General features: G+C 34.9%; 1 protein-coding gene across 2 annotated transcripts in view; it reads right to left on the bottom strand.

Annotated features, from left to right (window-relative positions):
• The window catches only part of CDH12 (cadherin 12), a 256933-nt gene that overhangs the window by 176475 nt on the left and 54526 nt on the right, over positions 1–25932 (bottom strand). For both annotated transcript variants that reach the window (XM_040630527.1, XM_040630529.1), the window contains exon 2: positions 15230–15524. In XM_040630527.1, coding sequence (XP_040486461.1) covers positions 15230–15524 — 295 coding nt within the window. The remainder of the gene's footprint in view (positions 1–15229; positions 15525–25932) is intronic.

Below are 25932 nucleotides of genomic sequence, written 5' to 3'. Positions count from 1 at the left end.
TGTACTACAAAGCTGTGATCACAAAGACAGCATGGTACTGGCACAAAAACAGACCCATAGACCAATGGAACAGAATAGAGAACCCAGAAGTGGACCCTTGGCTCTTTGGGCAACTAATCTTTGATAAAGCAGGAAAAAACATCCAGTGGAAAAAAGACAGTCTCTTCAATAAATGGTGCTGGGAAAATTGGACAGCTACATGCAAAAGAATGAAACTTGACCACTCTCTCACACCATACACAAAGATAAACTCCAAATGGATGAAAGACCTCGATGTGAGACAGGAATCCATCAAAATCCTAGAGGAGAACATAGGCAGCAACCTCTACGACATTGGCCACAGCAACCTTTTTCATGACACATATCCAAAGGCAAGAGAAACAAAAGATAAAATGAACATGTGGGACTTCATCAAGATAAAAAGCTTCTGCACAGCTAAGGAAACAGTCAAAAAAACTAAGAGGCAGCCCATGGAATGGGAGAATATATTTGCAAATGATGCTACAGATAAAAGACTGGTATCCAAGATCTACAAAGAACTTCTCAAACTCAATATGCGAGAAAGAAATAAACAAATCGTAAAATGGGCAGAAGATATAAACAGACACTTTTCCTATGATGACATACAAATGGCTAACAGACACATGAAAAAATGTTCAAAATCATTAGCCATCAGGGAAATTCATATCAAAACCACACTAAGATACCACCTTACATCAGTTAGAATGGCAAAAATTGACAATGCAGGAAACAGCAATTGCTGGAGAGGATGTCGAGAAAGGGGATCCCTCCTACATTTTTGGTGGGAATGCAGGTTGGTGCAGTCACTCTGGAAAACAGTGTGGAGGTCCCTTAAAAAGTTAAAAATTGAGCTACCCTATGACCCAGCCATTGCACTACTGGGTATTTACCCCAAAGATACAGACGTAGTGAAGAGAAGGGCCATATGCACCCCAATGTTCATAGCAGCATTGTCCACAATAGCGAAATTGTGGAAAGAACTGAGATTCCCTTCAACAGATGAATGGTTTAAGAAATTGTGGTCCATATATACAATGGAATATTACTCAGCTATCAGAAAGAATGAGTTCTCAACATTTGCTGCAACATGACAGCACTGGAGGAGATAATGCTAAGTGAAATAAGTCAAGCAGAGAAAGACAATTATCATATGATTTCTCTTATCTATGGAACATAAGAACTAGGAAGATCAGTAGGGGAAGAAAGGGATAAAGAAAGGGGAGGTAATCAGAAGGGAAAATGAAGCATGAGAGACTATGGACTCTGAGAAACAAACGGAGGGCTTCAGAGGGGAAGGAGGTGGGGGTTGGGATGGACTGGTGATGGGTAGTGATGAGGGCACATATTGCATGGTGCAAGGGTGTTATATGCAACTAATGAAGCAAGGAGCTTTACATCAGAAACCAGGGATGTACTGTATGGTGACTAACATAATATAATAATAAAACATTAAAAATAAATAAATAAATAAATAATTCTCTAGTTTGTTTCAGCCTTTCCATGTACCTTGCTGTTTGCTTGAGGTTCTTGGATTTTTACATTGTAATTTTTAATAAAAAATTGGAAGCATTGGCAATTATTTATTCAAATATATTGCTTCTACCCCCTTCTGCCTCTTATCTTTCTTTGACTCCAATTTTACAGATGTTTGATGGCTTGATGTCATCCCATGTTGTCAGTCTCTTATTTATCTCAGTCATTTTCTCCTTTTATTTGAGATTGGATAATTTCAGAGACTTCGATTTCAACATCACTTGTATTTTTTCCAATAGCTGCAGTCTGATATTAAGCCCTGCCTGTGAGTTATTGTATATATTGCACTTGTTACTTCTGGAATGTCCATTTTTCATAATTCACACTTAGTGTTTTTCTATCATCATGACAATCTTTTCCAGGCATCATGATGTTTATTATTATTGACTTTTTTCTTTGAATATTGATCAAATTTTCTTGCTTCTTTGACGAAATTCTATTTGTGTTTACTTCATGCTGGAAATTTTAAATAATACACTGTAGAAAATCTGGATATTATCTTCTTATAAAGGGTCTTAGGATAATCCTTTGAAAGCAGTTAAATTACTGGCAGATACTTTTGAATTTGTCAGGCCTTTAACTTTAACTCTTTGTTAGGAAAAGTCTCTTTCTTTTTTGTTCTCAGACATAGGGCATGGCCTTTATTGAAGCAAAGGGCCCTGACTCCTAATGCATAGCCTTTCTGGTGCCTCATGTAAATGTCTGAGATATTCAATGTCATCTCCCCTGTGGCTAGTGAGTAACTTCAACATCTTCCTGCTTTGTGTTACCATTGAGATCTTAGCCCTACAACCCTAGAGATGCTGATTCTTTTCATGCATAGAACAGTCCTTGGTAAAAACCCATGCTAAAACCTTACTCTGGCTTTTGCAATGTTTCTCTGTGCCTCTCCTTACTTTCCTACACAAATTCCAGCCACTTCAGCAGGTCTCAAATTGCAGTCACTTAGCAGCTGCAAGCTATAATTTCTATCTCCTGACTCATTATTCTTAGACTCCCCTTAGTGTCATGGTAGCAAAAGTGCCCCTAATCAGAATCCAGCTAACCGTGGGGCTCGTGTCATGTCTTTCCCTTCCATCCAGGTTGACAAGTTTGTATTTTTTTGTCACATACATAAAAACTATTGCCTCATATATGTTGTCCAGTCTATCATTGTTTATGGTGAAAATTCAAGCCTAGTGCCAATAATTCTATTGTGGCCCAAAATAGAAGTCCCTCTGACATAATCTTTATACTTCAGAAATCCCTTACTTTTGGGTCTGCTAGAACATTTCCATGTTTCCTATGGTTATCTTTTATAAGCATTACATTCTGTTATTTCAGTGGTGTTTTTAGAGCAAAGAAGAAATAAGTGTGTTTGTGCAGTCTATTTTTATGAATTTGAACTATAAGATACTACTTTTAACATCCACTAGACATATTTTTGCATAGCATTTCCTGATATTTTATACCTATCATATATTACTACCTATGTTCTGAGACTCTATTCAAATATTTTGGATGAACAGTACTTAATAAAAAATATATATGTATTTATGAAAGGAGATGTTTCTAGAAATGTCCTTCTTACTTGATTCACTAGGAACAATTACACAGATAAAGAAAGTAAAGTAATCAGACTCTTACCTTCCCCAAATCTAAAACCCCATAGAAAAAGCTGCTGAGGGAAGGGGGGAGAAAATGATTAGTATTTATTGAAAACCTTCTAGGGTTTAGTTTTTTGAGTCTTTTGTTGTTTTTTTACAAATTGTATCTCCTTCAATCCTTATAAAAATACTTTTAGTGGCAAACAGTACTTTCCATCTAAGCTCTACAAAAAGACACTTTTTAAAATATTCCCTCATATTTCAACAAAGTTTGAACACAGATCTTTGGTATTTCAAAGTCTATTTTGTTTTCCCAATAATATTCTGCCTTTCTAGAATTAGGACAATTATTTATCACCAGTGTTCAACAATCACTCTTTTAACCTCACTTTTTTCAGTTGTATTAGTTCTTTATAAGATACTTTCCACAAGCCACTATCATGAGAAGTAAATATATGCGCCCAAAGAATAATCTTTAAAAGTCTTCCTTCTCCTGGTATTTAACAAATAAAGTAATATTACTACTATGAGAAAAGACTCAACACTATTTAACTCTAATAGCTCTCCCACATTTAGAAACTCTAAACCTACTTCTGTTTTTAGGAATTAACATAGGAAGACAGTGTTCTTGGTGATATGGAATAAGGATCTGTTACGGTGCAGGTGACACATAACTCATATTTTTAAAAAATACAAAAGAGAATGTCTAGTCATTGTATTTAAGCAACCTTCTGTGCAAAGCTATGATCTACTAGAAAATGAATTCTTCATAATTCCCTTTGTATTTCTGAGTTTTAGAACTCTATATTAGTTTAGGTATATACCAGATTTTTTTTTTTTTAAGAACTTGGGATAAAAAATATAGGTAGTAAAGTTTACATGATCATTAAAAATTCTAGAAAAGCCACTCTGGCTGAGTAGAAATAAAAATAATAAAAGACAATCCAGTTTAAATATCAAGTGAATATATTCGATGATAGAAATATAAACATAATCATAAGGGTGAGTTGCTTCTAATTATGGCCTTTAGTTAAATAGATACTTAATATCAGTTACAAAAAAATTACTTTTTTGAAGACGACAAATTCTTTCAGATGGTAATTATATGTTTTAAGAGATTTGGGAAAATAGAAGTGTGTTTTCTCCTTTTATAGTGAAGTTTCTACTAAATTCTTGTGATAACAATGTTTTTAGTATAAATCATTTCACTGTCAAACAAAATATTCTTGATTAAACACATGGAAAAAGAGAAGAAAAAGGCATGAAACAAAACCTCTCCATATTCAGGCTGCCACCAATTGCTTTCTTGTCTAATTTGAATTGTGCAGTAGCTAATCATATTTTGGCACTTTCTTGCCATCAAAGCATTTCATGAAATTATCCCATTACAATGTTTTTCTCAGAGGCAAAATTAACATAGATGACAGTTCAATTGACATGTTTCTTTTTCTTCTAGTACTGTTGCCAGTTAAACAAATTGTACCATACTTTGATATTCATTTTTGTTAATTATTTATAAAATTGTAGCTGCTGATTTTTTTTTTTAAGTTTCATTTTCTTGGTCAGAACTGAAAATAGTGCCAATCTTGATAAAGTCATCTGAAACTAACTTTCTGAGAAAGTCTCCTATAATACTTACTGGGTAGCAATCACTAAGACTGGTTGTTGGGTTTAAACTTGCTTGCAGTAATTTTCAGTTTTTCTTTTTTACCGCTTACATCTCAGTGAGGCAAAGAACTTAATGAATCCTGAGACATCAAATCAGGAATGCTTCCACCCAATTTAGAGGTTATTCTCTTCCTATCTTCTTAGTTTCAGCTCTAAATTTTTCTTTTAATTAATAAAAATATATATATATGGTTACATATTTGAAAGAAGAATTATTATTGCAGGGAAATAAAAAATATAATATCGTGAACCTTTAATACTTTAGGGCAGCGCTTAAGTGCTCGTAATCGAGTCAAACCATTCCTTTCAGCACAAACTATATGGGAGCCTATGTTAATGTGGGACTTGTTTCCACTCCCCATTTTACCTCTGATCCTGCCATTTCTTCCTTCCTTTCTTTCTTTTTTTAATTTTTATTTCTTTTTGAGGAGATATTTTCTAGCGTGAACACTCCTCTTTCTCATACATGTATTTAAAATATTGTCCTCTGATACTCAATCCTCTATTTCATGGCTCCACAAACACCCTGTAAGGGACCAGACAGTAAACATTTTGGTCTTTACAGATCATATGGTTTTTTGCCAACACTGCCACTGTAGTGTGAAATGGCACAGACGATATGTAAACGAAGTGTGACTGTTTTCCACTGAAACAGTGGTGTGCCAGACTTTGCCCACAGAACATAGTTCACTGCCCCTGCACGAGATCTCTGGAATGAAACTTTCTGAGGCCAGGAGTTGTGCCTGTTCTTCTCACTGTTCTAACCCCAAGACCTAAAATGCCTGGTCCATAATGTGTATTCCATTAAGTCTGTTGTACGTATACCGACAATACAACATTTGGCAAAATGCAATTTTGCATGAATTGGAAAATACTTGGACCCCGTAGAAATAAAAGCCTTACTGGGTAATTATTTGGCTTGATGATGAATTGCCATGCCTGGAGTGACAGAGCGGATTCATGTTTTCAATTGACTCAAGTGCCACACTTCATTTTCACTGTGAATGTGGTTCAAATACACAAATTTTCTGGGCTAATTCCTGGATAGACTTTTCATATAGGGGCATGCTCTTCACTGTCGGAATTGCATGCGGTTGTCACATTGAGTTATTTCCAGATAGAGATTTCAAGCCCTTCCTATGTCTGGGTTAAAGATCTCATTCCCTTACTAGTCCTGCCATGTTGCCTCTCTGGGAGCCTGTTTTCTCAATGGGATAGTTTCACCTTGATCAATGGGCATAATCCATCGGCATCTGGTTGCCTGAAGTTATTTTCCTAAATACTAAGCTTAGATTCTACTCATCTTCATACCTCCATGCATTGCACAATGGAAAGCAGAAACGAAAATGATTTTGGAAGACGGAGCTGACATCTATGTGGAATCCCCAGCATAAGCAATCAAACCTCCGAGAACTCCTACTGCTAACACGGTTTTATATAGGTGCAACTGTGCTCCCATGATCACTTATCATAAAGAAAAAGACAATTGGGCCAAGGTTCCCTCTTGCCTGCTTTTGTGTACAAAAAAATAAATAGAATAGAGGAAATAAGAAAAAAAAAAACAGTCTTGCAGCTGGAAGGCAACTTTAAAGAAAAATGATGTTCATAGCCATCCTGCCAGTAGCTGGCAAAGCAGTTTTTATAAAACATATTTAATGTTTACAACCACTTGGAGGCTGGGGAAAGAGTAATACTTTAAAAATATGTTTAATGTTTTGAACCACTCAGTGGCCAAGCAGCAACTCCTGCTAACATATATTTAATGCTTAGAGTCATTTGGTGGTTAGGAAAAAAAGGAACTTCTTGTTAATTTTTAACATTTATTGCTGATCAGTGGCTCTAAAGCAACTATCAATGCGGCATGGTTTATGTTGAGGGAGTCACTGTGCTGCTAGTAAAACAATTCATACACTTCTCTCAAGGCCACACAAAAACTGTCAATAGCATTACCTTTGCAATTGTACCACTGATAAAAACACAGGAATCAAACGGAGGAATAAAATGCTCCCTGAACACACAGTCATAACATCCTATGGCCCTGAAAATAGCCCTGCCACGCTGTGTGCTGCGGACACTTCGCTGCTGACACCGGAGGGATCGCCAGGCCTAGCTCAATCTCATCGAAGGTGTTAAAGCCACTCAGCGGATTGGAAAGCGAAAGTGTAATCTGATAATTGGTGTTTCTTACAAATCAACAGCTTGTCGCCACAAATTAAGATAGAAGAGCATTCTACACCTAAGAAAATGTAAATTGGGGTAGGAAGACTATTAGGTTTTTAAAGAGACTAGGTAGAGCGTGTAGTAAAAGCAACAGTAAATATCGAGCTCACGTGGCAGAGGGAGGGGCCATCTGGAAAATAAGGGAGAAGGATCATTAGCTAGGACCTCTGTAAGTCAGGCATTCTACCAGTTTCCTGAGAATGATCATCAAATTATGTCCCATCCCCATTTATTGATCGCATTTATCCAGGCATTGTAGTAAGAGTTACACATAAATTTTCTCTTTGACTGCTTGCAGTAACTCTGGGAATTAGGTATTTTTATTCCTCATTTGCAGGTACTGAAATCAAAGCACAATGAGGACAAAAAACCTATGCAAATACTCACAACTAGGAAATAGTAGAGAGGCTGAGTGACAGTGAAAGATTTGTTGCATACTGGGGGTTTGATCGAATAACAAAATATCTTAAGGATAACAACAGCCAGATTTTTCACTCTTGGAGAAGAGAGTTGTAAATTATAAAAGGGTTAAAAAAAAAAACTAGAATAAATAGTGGTGTTAGATTAGATATGAGCTGTTGGTATGAAATCAAGGTTTTCAATATATTTAGAATGATAGAGAAAAAGGGGCACCTGGATGGCTCAGTTGGTTAAGCATCTGCCTTTGGCTCAGGTCATGAACGCGGAGTCCTGGGATCAAGTCCCACATCAGGATCCATGCTCATTGAGGAGTCTGCTTCTCCCTTTGCCCCTCTCCCACTCATGCTCTCTTTTTCTCTCTCTCTTTCAAATAAAGAAAAACTTTAAAAAAAGGAATGATACAGAAATAGAAATTATATATGTATATGTACATAGATACACTCTAGCTGTACCCACTGAGAGGACCTAGGAGCAATGATTTTCCAATAGCAAAGGATGCACATAACAACCAGATTTTGGCTCTAAATATTATTCTCTATGAGGGTGGGAAGAGAGCTCCTTGGAGAAATAGTTTCTCCCAGAGCTGAGGAAGGAAAAATGCAAGACAAGTCCCAAATATATTTTGTGGCCAAATATATTTTGTGGCCAGGGAATATTCAAATAATTAAGAGGTAATGTTGAAATGACACACAAATCAGCTTAAAGTGTCTTTACTTATACTTCACATTTCAGACTAAATAATTTCAATATTAAAATCAATAATGGTGATAATACATTAGAACCAATTTAATACAATAAGAAACTTTGAGACTACACTGACACAAACTAATAGATGGGTAATTTGAAAGTGTGATGAGGACTAGGTTATTTCCCTAGTTTCAAAATACCTTTTGAAAAAACAATAGCTTTTGACAAATATATAATAATTCCAAAAAGATAAAGAGTAACTTTACAGTGGAATCATTGTCTAATATAAACAGCCTCTAACACAGACCTCAGTTATGCCTGCCTCCAATAGTCACACCTTTGGCTAATTCCTTTCCTGGAGAGTAAAATGAAGTTATCAAGTTGATCCGAACAAATAAAACATAGCAGAAGGGACAGGATATCAATTCCAAGACAACAACCACATGACTGGGCTTGGAAGTATACCCCCCACACAGGTGAACCTTCAGCTGAAATCACACCTTTTATTGCCAGCTTGACTCTAAATCCACAAGAGATTTCAATGCAGAGGCACCCAGCTAAGCTGAGCCCAAATTCATGACCCAAATAAATCAAGAGATAATACATACGTGCAGTCTTAAGCCTCTAAATCCTGTCGTAATCTGTTATGTAGTAGTGGATAATAGCAATTTCATACCTGGTAGTGGGGTGCTGCTACAACAAACACTTCGAAGGTGGTAATGGTTTTGCAGTCAGGCAGTGTGGGCTTTGAGGAGGGTATCAGTATAAAATGCATTCATTGAACACGCTCTTTATTGCATGTTGGACTTGGAAGGGGCTACACGTGAGGCCTTGCAGGAAAATGAGAATATCTTACTGGTAACTAGAAGATCACTGTTAGGCAGTGACAGAAAATTTAGCAAAACTGTTGCCTGCATTTATTCGACAATAGAAAAGGACCCAGGGACTTTTAAACAAAAAGGATCCAGGTCTCACTGGTTTTAAAGATTACTAGTCTTTCCAGATGGCAAATGATGCTAAAATTAAGAAATGGTTTCTAGGCCAAAGTCAAATCCGGGGCACACGGGAAAGTATGGTTAAAAGATAAAGCCATGGCGGTGACTGTAAAATTTTTTGTTAGGATCTTAGAAACATCAAGGATGGTCCATTAGTTTACTGTCTAGTCAGACAAATTTCTCTCTTAAGAGATAAATGGGTAAGTATGACTCAAAGATCCTTTTAGGCAAACAATAAGGGTTCTAATTCATATAAAGGCTTTGTCGCTCAGGCACCTCCATAGGGTCCAAGGTAGAGAGGATTTATCTTGAAGGGATTTTTTTGTCTAATTCAGTGATCCCCAAAAAGATTCATGGGATACCCATACTACTGACAAAATAAAGAGTTCTATATGTAGAAACATCAAAAGTGTGAACTGAAGAAAGAGAGTCAGAGATTGTACAGTGAGAATAGGCCTTTGAACCCTTTGAATTCTATTGGCAGGGAGCTGACCAAGAGTGATGCTTAGAGGCGAGTACGTGCTGCATTGCATAGAAAATGAAGGATAACTCAGAAGGTAGAAACCAAAAGCCCAGGCAGTATAAATGAGAGCCATGGACAAATATTCTCAGGCTTTGAACCTAATCAAAGGACTTTTAATGTTTACCAGCTAGATTTCAGGGATGTGATGGACCAATAACTCCTTTATTTCATGCATTTCCCCTCTTTTTTAAACAGAAATGTCTACAGAAGTTTTCTCATCCTTATCTCACCACTGTGTGTTAGGTGTTGGGGTAGGGGTAAGTAACTGGTTTCTTTAGCGTCATAAGTCTGCAGATCAAGAGGAAATAAATCTAAGGAACCTCATTTGCTCTTGCACTTGATTTATATGATGAGTTTCTGGACTTTGGACTCATGCAATGAGGGAAAAAGGGTTTGGGCTCCTAGAAAGGGGCTGAGTATATATTGCATAATACAGCAACATGAATCATTGGGGTTCAGAGGGTAAACTGTGGTAGAAGGCCCTCAATGATTTTAGCTTACCTTGTATTCATTCTCTTGGATAATCCCATTTCCTGAATGTGGGCTAGACTTACTTTTAACAACTGGAATATGGCAGAAGTGGGAGGACGTCACTTTAAATATTGGTTATAAATACAGACTGTGGCTTTGATCAGAGATGTTCTTCTCTCCTAGCTGTCTCTTTAGATAGCTCTTCCTGGGGCCAGACAGCTGCCATGCTGTGAGGTAGCCCCGTAGAAAGGTCTACATAGCAAGAGACTGAAGTCTACCAATCACCACAGGAGTAAGCTTGGAAGCAAATTTCTACCTCCTCCCAAGTAAGACTTTAGATCAGACCATAGCCCCAGCTATGGATACAACCTCTTGGGAGACCTTGAGCGAAAGGTACCCACCCAAGCCACTCCTGGGTATCCATGATCCTGTAAGATAATACAAGTTTGTTGTGTTACACTGCTAGCCTTTGGCTAATGTATTGTGCAGCAACAGATAACTAATACACAATGTTGGTCAAGTAATAAAAATTAACATTATTAGCAAAGGGACAAATCAAAACCCCGTTCCACCTGATGAGACGCAGCAAGATCACAGCACCGTGTCTGTGATGTACCGAACAAAGAAGCATACCCTGAAGTTGTACATGAGGAAACGTGGGGCAAACCCAGGATGAGGGACATTCTAAATAATCACTGGCCAAGAATCCTCAACCCTGTCACAAAATCAAGAAAAAGTAAGGAATTGCTCCAGATTGAAGGAAACTAAAAAGACACGGCATTTAAATGCATCATGTGATTTTGACCTGGAAAACTGTTTTATGTAAGATATTATTGAAACAACTGATAAAGCATGAATGGGGTCTAAAGGTTAGATCCCAATAATGCATATTTGTTAATTTCCTGATTTTAATAATCGCATTATGGTTATATGTAGAGGATGTCTTTATTTGTAGAAAACAGCTAACATTCTGTCTCCAGCTTCCTGGCAAAATTCTGCTTACAGGGCACAGACAGAGACCAATGAGACTGTTCCTACTGTACCACTTAAGCCGCTCTTTGTGGCCATTGGCTAGCTCATATGGTAGGATAATGTATCCGCTTTGCAGTTTCTTGATCTGTCTCCCTATGGCACTTCTGTGAAAGCAAGGAAGTTTGGAAATTTATATAAGTTTCTAAATTATAATAATGGTGTAATAAATTAAATTAGGTATAATCATCATTTTCACCATTTCCTTCGTGGAGTTGAACTGTTTAAGTGTGGCCACATAGAAAATATTCTCTGTTTAAAAACCTTCAAAAAAACTCCACCAAAAATTTAGCACTTTCCCCCAAACTTCCTGTAAAACAAAATAGAGTTCATGGGAAAAAATTAGGGAGTGCACGTTAATGTTTTAATAAGCCAGCAGTGTAATCCTCTTTAGGTGTATCTTATTTTATTTACACTTATACTATTTTTTTTCTTTTAAGTCAGTGAATAAGAGATACCTAGTCCTCAGATTTTATTTTAAACAGGGTCCCCCATCTTCAGGTTTATAATAAAATAAAATGAAATAATAAAATAAAATAAAATAAAATAAAATAAAATAAAATAAAAAGTAAAGCAAGCATTTCAAGGTCTTAACCAACTCATCTGAGATTGAAAGCTAAATTTAAGGCCCAAAGACATTTTAGAAGTCACTAAAGGGTATAACGGGTTGCAATTAATTTTGATCTAAAGACGCTGGGAGTCATACCTACATTCTGAAATTGGAGTTCAGTTTTCATATAAAAATTAAGATCAAATAGTAAACGATACTGCATAAAATTATTGTAGTGGTTACATAAAAAAAAACAGGGAATACAAATCTTTAGTTGGATTACCTGGCCCTTAACTATTGCTCAGGAAATGGTAGGTCTTACTACATAAATTATGATTCACAATTGGCATTAAAACATGTCATAGAGACCTGGTTATGAATAACCCAATCAGCTGCCTCAAACTGGCTTAGCTCACAGAGGAAGATAATACAAGTATGAGCAAGGGTTTAAAGATGTTACACCTGTCAGCTCTCTAGGAAAAGTTACTGAAACTGCATGCCATACCCATGCATAACCCCGGTATTAAAGAAGGCACGTTACTGTAATTCACTGTAACTGTAGTGATCTTAAAGAATTAAGACCACATTCATAACGTCCAAATTCGTCTCCAAGGAGAAAGTCTGAGTTGGGGAATATCTGGATCATTAAGTAATTTCCTCGGGTCAGAGTAAAAGCACTTTATCCGTGAATGTTACTTCCATGGCATATTGCATGTAGCACAAGTTAGTAACAAAGTGACCTTTCTCTTAAACAATTCATAGATTCACTATAATTTTCTTTAACTTTCTGGAACAAAATATATTGCACAGTCTGATAAGTCTTAAATGTTGATTTTCCTCTGAAATCTCTACCCACCTTGCTCAACACCACTCCCCACGATTATATTCTTTTAAGTTTCACTTTAGCTCATTTCCATTCCACGTTTAATTGTTTATCACATTCCAGACGCACAATTTATTATTGCTAACTTGACATTTGCATAATAAATTGTTTTGATGTCCCAATATTTCTTGGGTTTTGGTATTAGGAATAAGCTATTTTACTCCATATATGTGTAAATTGGTTTCTTCTTTGCCAACATTGTCAATAACAATACTGTCAATTACTGGGAAGGGATAGTTATTTCCTAGAGAACACTCAAACACAGTGACAGCGAGAGTTGCTGCGACAATAGCTATACTGTCTAATACACCATGGCGAATACCATCTAGTCTTCACCAAAAGTAATTTTGATATTCCAAAGAAAATGACACCGAGGCAGAAAGTGCTTAGAAGGGATACAGGAAAAGAAAATAGAGAGGAGTAATCATTGGACTAAGTGACTTACAGCAGGGACCTTTCCATATGGTAGGAAGGGTACGCTTGGGAATGGGGCTCAGGAGCATTAGGAACACAAATATGATGGCTGGATGGATACCCAACAGTTTTTCATTAGCTTTAGACTGGTCATGTAAAAGCAGAAACAACAAATGCCACAAGCCTAACTGGGTCTCCTGTGTTTTTTGGTTCTGTGTAGAGGCAGGATTATGGGGAATGGCAAAAGTAGTACATGGTAGATATTTAATTCATAAGTGGTGTTTATACTTTTTAGTATACACTTGAAAAATGGATATTATGTAAATGTAGTCCAATAATACCTGGGTGAACCCATAGCATGCGATGTGGTATCACGTTCAAAAGAAATACTCCTCTATTATTTAAAAAGAAAAAAAAGCAGGGAGGGTGTGCTGAAAGTCAGTTTAAGTGTTTACTGGAGTCTCTTGAATAACTGATGAGAAATTTCAGTAATGTCCTATGGCAAAACATTTAAAAGAACTTATTCTTCCCTAGATCTTTCTGATACCTTAAGACAGTATAGCAAATTTGTCTCACTCCAATACTGCAAAAGCTGGGATCACTTTGCTTTCTCACTTACCTACCCTGATTTTCCAGATTTATTTCTCTCTTCAGGCGCTAGCTGTGAACTCCTTTATGTAAGTTCAGACCCTGCAGTCCTTCCCTTTATCCAAATTGGTGCAACAAAAGACCTAATTATTTATCTAATAAGACAGAAATTTCTAATAATGCAGAGGGATGTGTATATTTGCTTTAAGGATGTAGTTTGTGTCATAGTCCCTGAGGGTCATAAATTCATGTAAATATTCCAATTTACTTGAAGTAAGCCCTGGGTTAAACTACTTAGGTACAATAGAACATTATCTTCTTAAAAGCCTTACTTTTTTCAAAACGGTACTTTCATTTTTCTCTCCCAGTAAAATTAAGGCACAATTAAAAAACAAGCTCTCCGCATTATCAGGGGCTACTTTTTAATAAGATAGATTTCACAATTGTACTTCTAAATCTCTAGCAATCAGCACCATATAAAAAAAGGCAGCTCAAAAAATTGTAGCAAGAACTGAATAACAAGTTTTCAGCCCTGTGACTGTACACTAATGTTTAAAATCTAAGTAAACTACTTTGAGCTGATTTCTCAGGTCATGGAGAGAATATGATCTTTGAATACCTGGTAAGGTCACAGACACAATTTCAAGTGAATTTGTGGTAAATCCATGTGACAACTTTTAAAGCCACTAACCTGCCTCTGCCTCGGTATAGTTTATGCATGTCTGGGATGGTTGTAGGGCCAGCAGAAGCTCTCTGAGGAATATCAGACAGGAAAATTAGCAATGGCTCACAATATGAGTTTCAGGTTGTAACCTCGAAGTGATGGGTAGTTTTATCTTACAAATGTGCTGGACACCAGAAGTTACTTTGAAATAGAATAAGGCTTTGGCATTGGTGACTCTGGATTAAAAGTTATTTAAAATTGTCATTAAAGCTGTCATCCTTAATTCACTAACCTCAAAATACATATCATAGAACTTTTAAATTTAGGTTGATATTGAAGTGTGAATTCATATCAAATTTAAACTATCAAGAACAGCAGTGATACGAGAGCTAAACGTAAATTTATTCCTATAATGTGTTCACAATAATATTTTCTTCCTGGTTTGATGGCATAACTACTATAGATTACATATAATCAAGAAGAAAACAGTATCATCCTTCTGGAATCTCTTTCTATAGATACAAAGGATGCAACACACTCCTTTCCAGCCCACCTCCAGACTTATATGTGATACATGCTTTGAATGATTTACTTTGAGCCAAGAATTACTATCTGGTATTTGTTGGTATGGTAGTTACCTTTAGCACTATGTAAGCACCTGGAATTGTAAAGACAATGGATTTTAGTAAAAATTGAGTTTTGTACTTAATTATAAAGGAGTTCTGTGACTTCAGGTAAATGCAAAGATTAGAAAATAGTAACAAATGCTATATATCTTAGATATGTATGTATCTATTTGTATATTTAGAATGGAGCAGAAAGGAAAAAACAATGAAAATATAAATGAAAATAACTGTATCCTCTCTAGTGGAATAATAATCTTCTGGTTTACAAGTAAGATGTTTACATCAACCTGCAAAAAATAAATGTTGAAAAGGCTTCATTGCATCTGATAAAATTTTGATTTGCCAACTCACCTACAGGAGACATTTCTGGGACACTAGCAACGTAGGGTCCATCCAAAAACTTTGGCTCATTATCATTAATATCCTGTACTTTGATGATGAATTCTGATTCAGGCTCCAGGGGCTTCCTGGTTTCTATGTCCACAGCCTGAGCACGGAGTGTGTAGAAAGGTTTTTCTTCTCTATCCAGGCTCCTTATTGCATGAATGTCCCCTGTGGTTTCATCAATGGTAAAAACGGTGCCAGCGCCATCTCCTGAGAGGGTGTATTTAACAGTGCCCTCTCCTTTATCTAAGTCAGAATGGAGCTTTTAGGGAGAGAGAGAAAGAGAGAGACAGAGAACATCATTAAAGGGATGGTCCTATATTAAAAATACTTGCAGTATAATTTTTTATCAGAAAAGTTAAAGAAATATCTTATGGTTCTTTTTTCATTGTTCTTCTTTCTTCTTCTTCTTTTTTTTTTTTTTTACTAACTCTTTGATAACAAACATTTTAAAGACACAAAAAAAGTAGGAAAATGCATGATAAACATTTATATATACACATATATCCCAGAGATTCCACCATTTACCTTTTAATCTACTGTTGACCCTTGAACAATGCAGGGATTAGGGTTGTTGACCCCTGTGCAGTTGAAAATCTGTGTATAACTTTTAACTCCAACAAAACTTAACTACAAGTAGCTGTTGATTAGAAGCCTTACCAATAATATAAATAAGTCAATTGACACATATTTTGTATGTTATATGTATTATATCTTGTATTCTTTTTTTTAAAGATTTTATTTATCTATTTATTTTAGAGAAAGATAGTGAACATGAGAGAGGGGAGGAACAGAAGGGGAGGAAGAGGAAGAGATCCCCCTGACTCTGTGCTGAGTGGGGAGCCCGAGGCAGGGCTCACTCCCAGGACCCTGAGGTCATGACCTAAGTTGAAACCAAGAGTTGGACGCTCAACTGACTGAGTCACTCAGGCTCCCCTTATATACTGTATTCTTAAATAAAGTGAGCTAGATAAAAGATAATGTTATTAAGAAAACATAAGGAAGAGAAAATACATTTACAGTAATTGTATTATATTTATTGATACCATAAGTTCATGTATTTATAAAAAAATACATGTAAGTGAAGTTTAACCTTCATAAAGTTTAAACCCATGTTGTTCAAGGGTCAACTATATTTGACTCATCTCATATATAGATCACATATCTACCCTTCTATTCATCCTTCTGTCAATCCATCTTATTTCTCAATGTGTTACAGATACTAAGTACAGCCCTTAAATACATGAACATGCATATATACAACTAATTTGAATATCTGTATTTATTTCTTTTATACACTTTTGGGGATAAAATTTTCATAAAATGAAATGCATTAATCTTAAGTGTACTTATTTTATTTTAAGTAATTGTTGTAATAAACATAAATGAGCTCATCAATGCCAAATCAGAAACCCTCCTGAATATCCTGAATTAAAAAATCGATGACCTGAATTCAGTGACAGAGATGGTAAAAGAACTCAGAAAACATTGGAGCTTTTTGTTTGAAAGGAGAGGAGAGTTTTGGCACACCAGATGGTTTCAGATATGTGTAGTAGAGTTTCTCATTTTAACAGACTGTATTTCAATGAGTTATTCAATATTACTCAGCCAAATGTTGGATAGAATCACTGATTATCCTTTCAGATTCACAGACAAATGGCTTGCTGTAATTCATTCTATATATTTGAAATCTTGTAATATAGAAAAGTTTTGAACTTCTGCTAATTTCTTCAACACATTTATAATTCACTATATTATAGCATGTAATAAGATACACATAAATAACACAGGGGACAAGAGCAAACAGAAGATAAATTATCATTGTAATACTGTAGGTCACTGTTTTTCAAACTGGAGTCCAAGAATTATTATTTTTTTTAAAGCTTTTATTTATTTGACAGAGAGAGAGAGAACAAGCAGGGGGAGCAGAGGGGGAGAGGGAGAAGCAGGCCCCCTGCTGAGCAAGGGGCCCAATTCAGGGCTTGATCCCAGGACCCACAGGATCATGACCTGAGCTGAAGGCAGATGCTTAACCTACTGAGCCACCCAGGTGCCCCTGGAGTCCAAAAAATTAATAGAAGATGAATATAGTCTTCGAAATCCATGAAGTATCCAATAATGTGTATATATATATAATATAAATATTACATTATTTATAATTCTCTAAGAATATGTATAGTCCTATAAATATATAATTTATAAATAATACAAATACACACTTTAAATTATATAGCATACATAGTCTTACAAAGACTATTTTTTATTGAGATACTGATCTAAAAAGTTTTAACCTATTCCTACTCATTTGGGTAGGGTCATCTGGTTTCAGGGTCCACATTTTTACATTTAAAAGCTCCTTCCAGTCAATAGACCAGCCAAAGAAAAAATGTTAAGCTTTTATTGTCCATAGTCATTTGGGCTATGCTTCAAAATTTGCATACAAGCACAGTATTCTTGCAAAATTTTGGGTAAGAATGTGTTCTATATTTTTTTAAAATATTTTAACCCACACAAAAAAAGTTTTGAAATATTTTAAACTATATAAATATCCTTTTGCAAATAGGTTTTCTGTGTATTAGTATTAGTAAAATCAACACACACACACACACACACACACACAAAACTCAACAGTGGCTACAGCTTTGTTCTTAAACTCAACATTCTGGTTTAACTTCAGTAAAATAATATCATCCTTCAAATTAATGTTATTAAAATGTATTTACTTCAAAATTTGCTCTGAAAGTATATTTGTATAAGAGCATAACAAAGAATTGATACCTGGGTAAGTGTTACAATTAAAAGAATAAGAAAACAAAAAGAGGGCACATGCTTTTGATTTTTCTTTAAAGTTTCCGCATATTTTCCTCAAGTCTAAGGAAAATTGTTAAAAATGACAGGAGGAAGATTTTTTTCCCCCTATTTTTTTTTTTTTTTTTTACAAACTCTTATGAAGCAAAGGAAGTTTCAAGTGTAAAATCAAGCTGTAGATAAACGTACTTCGAACTTAGGAATTTCAAATTACATATTACACCCATACTATTAAAGATATTCAACACAGTGGGTATTGCTTTTGCTTTTAAATTTATCTAAAGATATGAGACAGGCAAAAGCTCAACGCAAAAGCAAACACTTTATAAACTGCATCCATTTTGCCAATGGCTCAAAAGAATATGTGGTAATATTGTGGGAAACGAGTGACAATTCTAAGAAGGTTTTTACAATGTGATCCAAGCTACAAAAAAGTCCTCATTTAGCTAAAATCAGAACTGTTTTCTTTTTGAACTGACATAAGAATAGAAAAGCAAATGTGTTTTCGGCTCTATCCAAGATCAAATTAAATTCAGTTGCTGTTACCCCTTACTCTTCTACCTTTTCCTTCTAATTTAAAGCTGAGTTTTGTAGAGATTGAAGCTTCAGAAGAAATATGTGAAAATACGTTAAAATTCTGAACTGAAAATGGAGTTGATTGATGTAAAACTTGTGAGAGGATTAGAATTTTTACAGCAGTTCATTACATGACAATACCTCATAGGAGGCCACCTGCATTGTCAGGCAATATTTAAAATTAGTTATTCAATGTTGATTGAACTGGCACATGAATGACTAGCTGAATTATAGGTATTTTCCCAACATCAGTTCTAATATCAAATAAATGCCTGAATTTATCGTAGATAAATTCTTTTATCCTTTCAGTACACTTTCAGTTATATTCAGTATTTATATATAAATTGCTATAAACAAAAATATATATAACTGAAAAAGTTAATGTAAATATATTTACATATATTTATATATATATTTTTTTATATTTATAATATTCTCTGACTATATATACATATAACATGATACAAAAAATCAACACTTCAAATAACGAAATACCATGATCATTTTTTAGGATCACTTGAAATTCTTCAAAAAAAATTTTTTTAAAGTAACCTCTACCCCCAATGAGGGGCTCAAACTCATGACCCCATGACTGAGAGTCCCGTGCTCTATGAACAGAGCCAGGCAGGTGCCCCTTTTCAAAATTATTTTTTAATGTGTTCATTATATTCCCTCATGGAAGTTTGAAGGATTTAATGGGCCCTGCTTATCCTTTTGTAAACAGTATGATGTCTACTGGCTTGGGTGTTTTCCGTTTAGTTCCCTAAAGGGGTAATTATCAAGACCAAAAAGTCATAATTTTTATGAATCAAAAAATTTGAAACTTCAATGTTTCCAGGAATTGATCTCTGTAGATGAAATTCGTTTCTTAAATCTTTCGGCAATGGAATTCAGGCTTAGCCAACACTGTGAAGCTAATTCTCAGTGTCATTTGCATAAAGAAGGAGGGAGGGTTTCAGAAGGAGGATTCTCCTGACTTGCCTTTTCCTGGGCTGTATTAACTATGACAAATCACACGATGTCATTTTACACAGGGCTTTAAGCTACACATTACACAAAGCTAATAATTTTACAAGGATAAACTTATTTTCCTTTGTAACAATTTTAAAAAAGAAATGTTTCTTATTCCAATTGTTTTTTAAAAAGCTGTTTCTGAGTAGGTGCTCATTGTAGTCACCGAAGCCGCCAACTCCAATAGTATCATCTTTAAGTATTGACATTTAAAATTGCTCCCAGAAACAGAGTTCCATAAATGATGGATGTAGAAATTTGCACTGTCCAAACAGTTGTTTTGTGGAAGTGGTGTTGTTATTTTCTGATGTTTTCCAAGTCATCTCAGATGGAGCATGAAAATGAGATGCCGAGAGAGGCTTTAAAAAGATACTGAGGACCAGCTTCAGAGAGCAAGCAAATCTGAATTCCAGTGTTGAAAAGTTTTGAGAAAGCTAATCTAAAGTTAAGTGTTTACTAGCATCTCTTTGATTATGTTTTAGAAACTGCTGCACAAAATAAGTGATGTATTTTTATTTTCTCTGGGTTGAAAATACACATAAAGTAGAAAATGCTCTCTATATTACTGTGCCCAGCAGTGATTTTATTTTCGTTTGCTATTTGCCAGGATAGGGGGTGGGTAGTAGGCATGGGAAGCATATGAGTTATGTTGGAAGGAGAAATTTCTGATTTTGAAAAGATAGTTTCTGCCTTTTCAAAAACAAAATTTGTGTTCAACAAATCCTGGATTTGGTGAAGGTACTTGCAAATTACCAATCACGTGCCCACAAGGTACTATGGGCACATCATACACCGTTTTAAACCTGCTCTCCCCATCATTCTCATCAAGATTATGGATTCATACTTTTGTTCCCTGATGGTCTCAGGAGAGGAATGAAAATGTGTGGGCACTACACCATCTTCCTTTACCAGAATATTTTAAATAGAACTTCAATCCAACAGAAAAATTCATGATACAATGAAAACCTATATTCTGTCTAGATTAAACAATTATTAACATTTACACTACTTTGCTTTATTTTTATAGACTTTAAATTTGCAAACGTCGTCATTATTAACTACTTGATACTGATGCAACAACTTCATGAAAGTAAGGCCCATTGCCTACATAATCATAATGTCACTATCTAATTTAAGAAAATTACTTAAAATACCTATCATCACCAACAACGAACCCCTATTCAATTTTCCCTACTTGTCTCTTCAAATATCTTTTTTAGTTCTTTCTCTGTATTTTGAGCATAGACTGAAGCAATTTTCAAACACTGCATTTGGATTTTGTCTTTAATTTCTGTAAGTTTAGAAGGATCATGCATTTTAATATTTACTTATTTAATTATCATTATCTTTTTTCAGGGAACTAGCCTCCATTCTGAATTTGTCTGCTGGAATAAGAAACTTCCTGATACGTGTTTTAAGTCTTTACTGTTCTGCCTTAGAATATCTTTTTAGTTTCAAAATATATATGAGCAAATGTGGCAGCATGAAAGTATGCCCTACTTAATATAGAGATCCTTGTAATATGAGTTACGACGTCTTCTGCCCGTCATTTCTATAAACACATTCAATGCAAGGGAAAGGTTCCTTGTACAGGATATGCCTCAGCAAATTTTGGTGTAATAATGGCATGTAGGTTGTAATACTCATTATCAGTTTCGAATGATTACAAAGCCCATAGAACGGTTTAATATGATGGTTCAACAGTTAGTGCATGTGATCGGAAATAATGTTATAACTCTCGTATTTACATTCAGGATCCATCAGATAAAATAGTCAAAACTAGTATGAGAAAATCTTACGTGGTTTTCTTTGGCTGAAATAACTTCCTTATGTACAAAACAAACTACTTTTGCTATATTTTCCTTGGTGTCCTTACAAAATACTTAGTATTTCCTTTCTTGTAGTTGCTTAGTTTCCCACTCATGCTTATTCTGTTCTCAGAAACATCACAGCGGCCATTGTATTAGCTACAAAGCCATTAGATTATGTTCGAGGCATTGCTTATTGACAAAAGAAGACAGGACCTAAAGATGATCTATAACTCTGCCTGAATAATGTTATAATGCAAAATTTCTCTCCAAAGCCACTGAAGGTCCAAGAATATTTGACATTCTAATCCATTCTACTCCCTGAGGGGACTCATTTGTTCTTCCTAGCTTGATTGTTGCCATTTGAGCAGAAGGAATACCATTTTACAAGGTTGGGAATTCCCTTTAACAGCCCAAAGTGAGTTGAGAACTCCCCTGCCTGGGTTACAGACCCAAAGCTATTTATCATCTGGAAGTATTTCACCTTCTATTTTAGGAAGTAGAAATCCATTTCAAAAAGGCCCATACCTCCCCAGAGTTATGCCAAGGCAGAGCAAAGAAGAACAAAGACTATTTGCAATTCTTGGGAGCAACAAAATCTGATGTGCTAGGATATATTATACATCCTGTTTAAGAAAAAATATGCTTTTCACCCGATGTGCTCTTTCATTTTTCTTTTTCTCTTTGAATATTGCATGTGTGGTTACATATGAGGGGTATCCTAACTCTTCTTTTAGATTGTCATATTTTACAACTTTAGCTCACCCAGATTACATTATATCATTTGAGAGTGTCACAACATATTAATAGGTACTTCTGGAGAAGTTTGAGAGGTCATTGGCGTGGTGCCTGGATTTGGGAGAAAAAATATGGGAGAAGGTTAAAATAATTTCTTCCCTATATTTCCAAAGCTGTAAAACATTTTTCACAAAGCCAGGTTTTGGGTAACAAAACATTCCCTGACAACAAAATATTCTTATCAAATTTTCAGTAATAGAATCTCTATTTGAAATGAAAGTGAATTTATGTATGATTTCAAATGTGGTTATTTTTCAGAATACTAGATAGATTTGTATGTTTTATTCTACATTCAAAATAAATTCTAAAAGATGAGTTTTAAATAATAATTATACGTTATTGTAGTTAGATGTCAGTCATTAATTTATTTTACTTGCTACTATTTCTCCGTGTCATTGCTTTTATTGTTAGCCCTTACTGAGTACCAGGCATTATGTTCCATATCTTAGAAGCTTTATTTAGTTCTCAAACTAATCAGTGATATGCTAGCATGATAAATAGGATAAATGGACTCTCTATAATGAAATTCTAATAGTTCAAAATTTAAAATTTAATTTTCAAAAGCTACATGTTCTATTCTAACTTCTTTGTATATGCATTTAATAACTCTAATTAATCAGACAGACCCAAATCTTATCTTTAATGTAAAACATAGAATGACTGAAATCCATGATCATGAGCATGAAACATTTGGGGTTAGAACCCTGAACCTGTTACTTCTTATTTAGATGTTACTGTGTAAGTTCCTGAATTTCTTTGGATATCAGAATCCTCACACATAAATTGTGGATTCTAATATTTATATCATAAAGTTTGGAGGACACTGTAGAGAATTTAACTTCATAATGTCTATTTCCTTTCATTTCTCTCCATTTACATTCAAATGAGCCCAGTATAGCAATATTTGTTTCCATTTACATTAATTTATATTCATAGATACAAGAAAACTAATTGGATCCAAAATAATGATAGAAAACACTATCAAACTTCTACTTTTTTCAGGCAATTTTCTAAAGGTTTTATATGTCTAAAACCACTTTAAATCTCAGAACAACTCTATAAGGACAACCCTACTATTATCACCCTCATTTTGCAGATACATAAATCGAGGCACAGAGAAACTAAGTTGGCTCAAGACACAAATAGACACAAAACTAAGATTCAAATCAGGCTGTTTAACTCCATGTATCTTTGAGATTAGCACTTCAACTAAATCAGTTCTCTTTTAGTTTGAGCCATATAATGTCGTTTTCTCCCTTAACTTTCAAATTGGGTCTCCCTTAAGAGGAAAAGACAAACAAACATTGAATTTTTGTTCAGAGCCACATATACAAACTGCCCAAGTATTAGTTTTGTAATACTTATACAGTTTGTTTGAGCAAAACCAGTTGCATTATTATGGACACATTACTGAAAATAGTTTTATTCAAGAACACTTTGTACTGCCTGTTAGTAATTGCACTAGGCACGAGAATAGAGAACTTAATAGTACTTGCTCTCAAGGAGACAGGAGTCCACTGGGAAATAATTTGGATCATAGCAAACAAGATATTCAATCAAAACACTGTGTCTTGGGGCACCTACATAGCTCAGTAGATCAAGCGTCCATTCTTGATTTTGGCTCAGGTCCTGATCTCAGGCTTTTGAGATCAAGCCCCACATCAGGCGGCACACCCTGCAGGGAGTCTGCTTAAGATTCTCTCCGTCTCTCACTGCCCCTCCCCTCGTGCTCTCTCTCTCTCTCTCTCAAATAATCCTTAAATAATAATAAGTAATACAACTTAAGAAAACCCAAAGCACTGTCTTTTTATAGTTTTGTGTCTCTCAAATCATACTCTTCTTTTTTTTTTTTAAAGATTTATTTATGTATTTATTTGACAATGAGAGAGACAGCTAGAGAAAGAGGGAACACAAGCAGGGGGAGTGGGAGAGGAAGAAGCAGCCTCATAGCAGAGGAGCCTGATGTGGGGCTCGATCCCATAACGCCAGGATCACGCCCTGAGCCGAGGGCAGATGCTTAATGACTGAGCCACCCAGGCGCCCCTCAAATCATACTCTTCTACAGAAGTTTTTCATAAGCATATACTGTATAATTAAAAAGCATGTTATATTTGTGTTTTTACTTAAAATACAAAGTAATATCACATTTATAGTTAGGAATCATCTCAATAATATACTGTCATTTACATATTTGGAACAATTAGTAGTCAACTAGAAACAAGTGAACAAAATTTATGTTAAAAATATAATTTATTATTATAGCAACAAAATATTTCAATGAAAAGTAATTTTTTCTACGGTTCTGCACATAGTTTCTACCATAATTTGCTTTGAAGCATATAGAAATCCATTCTATTAAAAACATAATGGAATAACTTCATTTCATTAGAGAAATAGTTATTAGCACACTGTGTCTCTTCTCACAATGAACTAATAATCAAATAAACAGATATGTGCATATCTGTGGGAACATTTAAACATGTGCATATTTGTATATGGAAGAGAAAAAAGAGAGGGAAAAATATTTTTATGTGTTTTCATGTGCTCACACATGCACATTTTTGCAAAATGAATAAAAGGCCAAATAGATATGCATTCTATAAAACAACGCTCTTAAGAACACAATCTGAAAATTACATATCTGCTTCTTTCAAAGGTGATTTGAAGGTGACCCATTTTCTGTAGCGTGCATTACTGTGGGGATTGCTTTATGCGTTAAAGCACAAAGCCACCTCATTGAAGTCTTTTATTTCCCTTCCTCACTTTACAATAACTACTTTAAATGGATTTTGAAAGTATAATATCACAAATGCAGCAAAAATAAATCCAAGTACTTAACCGGGTTGCTTGCTTTGTACTGTGAGTCAAGCTGTTTCATGTCAATTTTACTGTTAAGAATTCATATCTCTCAGTCTTATATCCTATAACAGTGTCATAAATATTATCTTATTTGCATGATAATTTATACATGAAATATTCATTTTTTTTTGCCCAATAGTACAAAAATGCTAAATTGCAATGTTCTAATGAGAAATAGAAATAGTGTCTGTTCTATGTAAGAAATTCAATAAATTGCATCTTGTTTCTAAATACAGGTTAACCGAGATGCTTTTCTAAAATCTCTCATTATAAGCACATTAAAGAAGGAATCATTCTCAGGGTTCACTCGTTTTGCACTAGGGATAACAGGATTCCCAAGAAACTTCCAAAGAGATAATAGTTCCACTTTGACTTTAAAAGGAAAAAGTAAGGAATAAAAAAATGTAAAAAAAGAAAGAAAAAAAAAGAAAAATGCAAACATCTCTCACAGATGCTGGAACCTCAATTTTGACTGCTTTTAGCACATATATATTATTGGATGCCTGAGAGAAATAAATTGATATCAAGCTACTGCAGTTTTAAAGGTCAAAGTTATTTTTTTTTAAAGGAATTCAGGATTAGAAAAGCAGATGCTTAATTTGACATTGAGACCTTAAATGATGAATAAATCTCTCAAGGTTTAATTGCTTTTCAGAAGAAACTGAATTGCTTTGTTATTAAATTTTCCTAATAATTCATGGAATCCATAGAATTGTGTGTGAATATGTATGTGTAGCACATTTTCCTAAAACTGACATGAATATTATAGATTGTATAGTTGCATTATTTCCAAAATCTAAAAAACAAAGA

Source organism: Ursus maritimus, unplaced genomic scaffold (assembly GCF_017311325.1).
Source record: "Ursus maritimus isolate PB19 unplaced genomic scaffold, ASM1731132v1 scaffold_15, whole genome shotgun sequence".
In the NCBI taxonomy this organism is placed as follows: Eukaryota; Metazoa; Chordata; class Mammalia; order Carnivora; family Ursidae; genus Ursus; species Ursus maritimus.
This window is presented reverse-complemented; position numbering and strand designations above follow the sequence as displayed.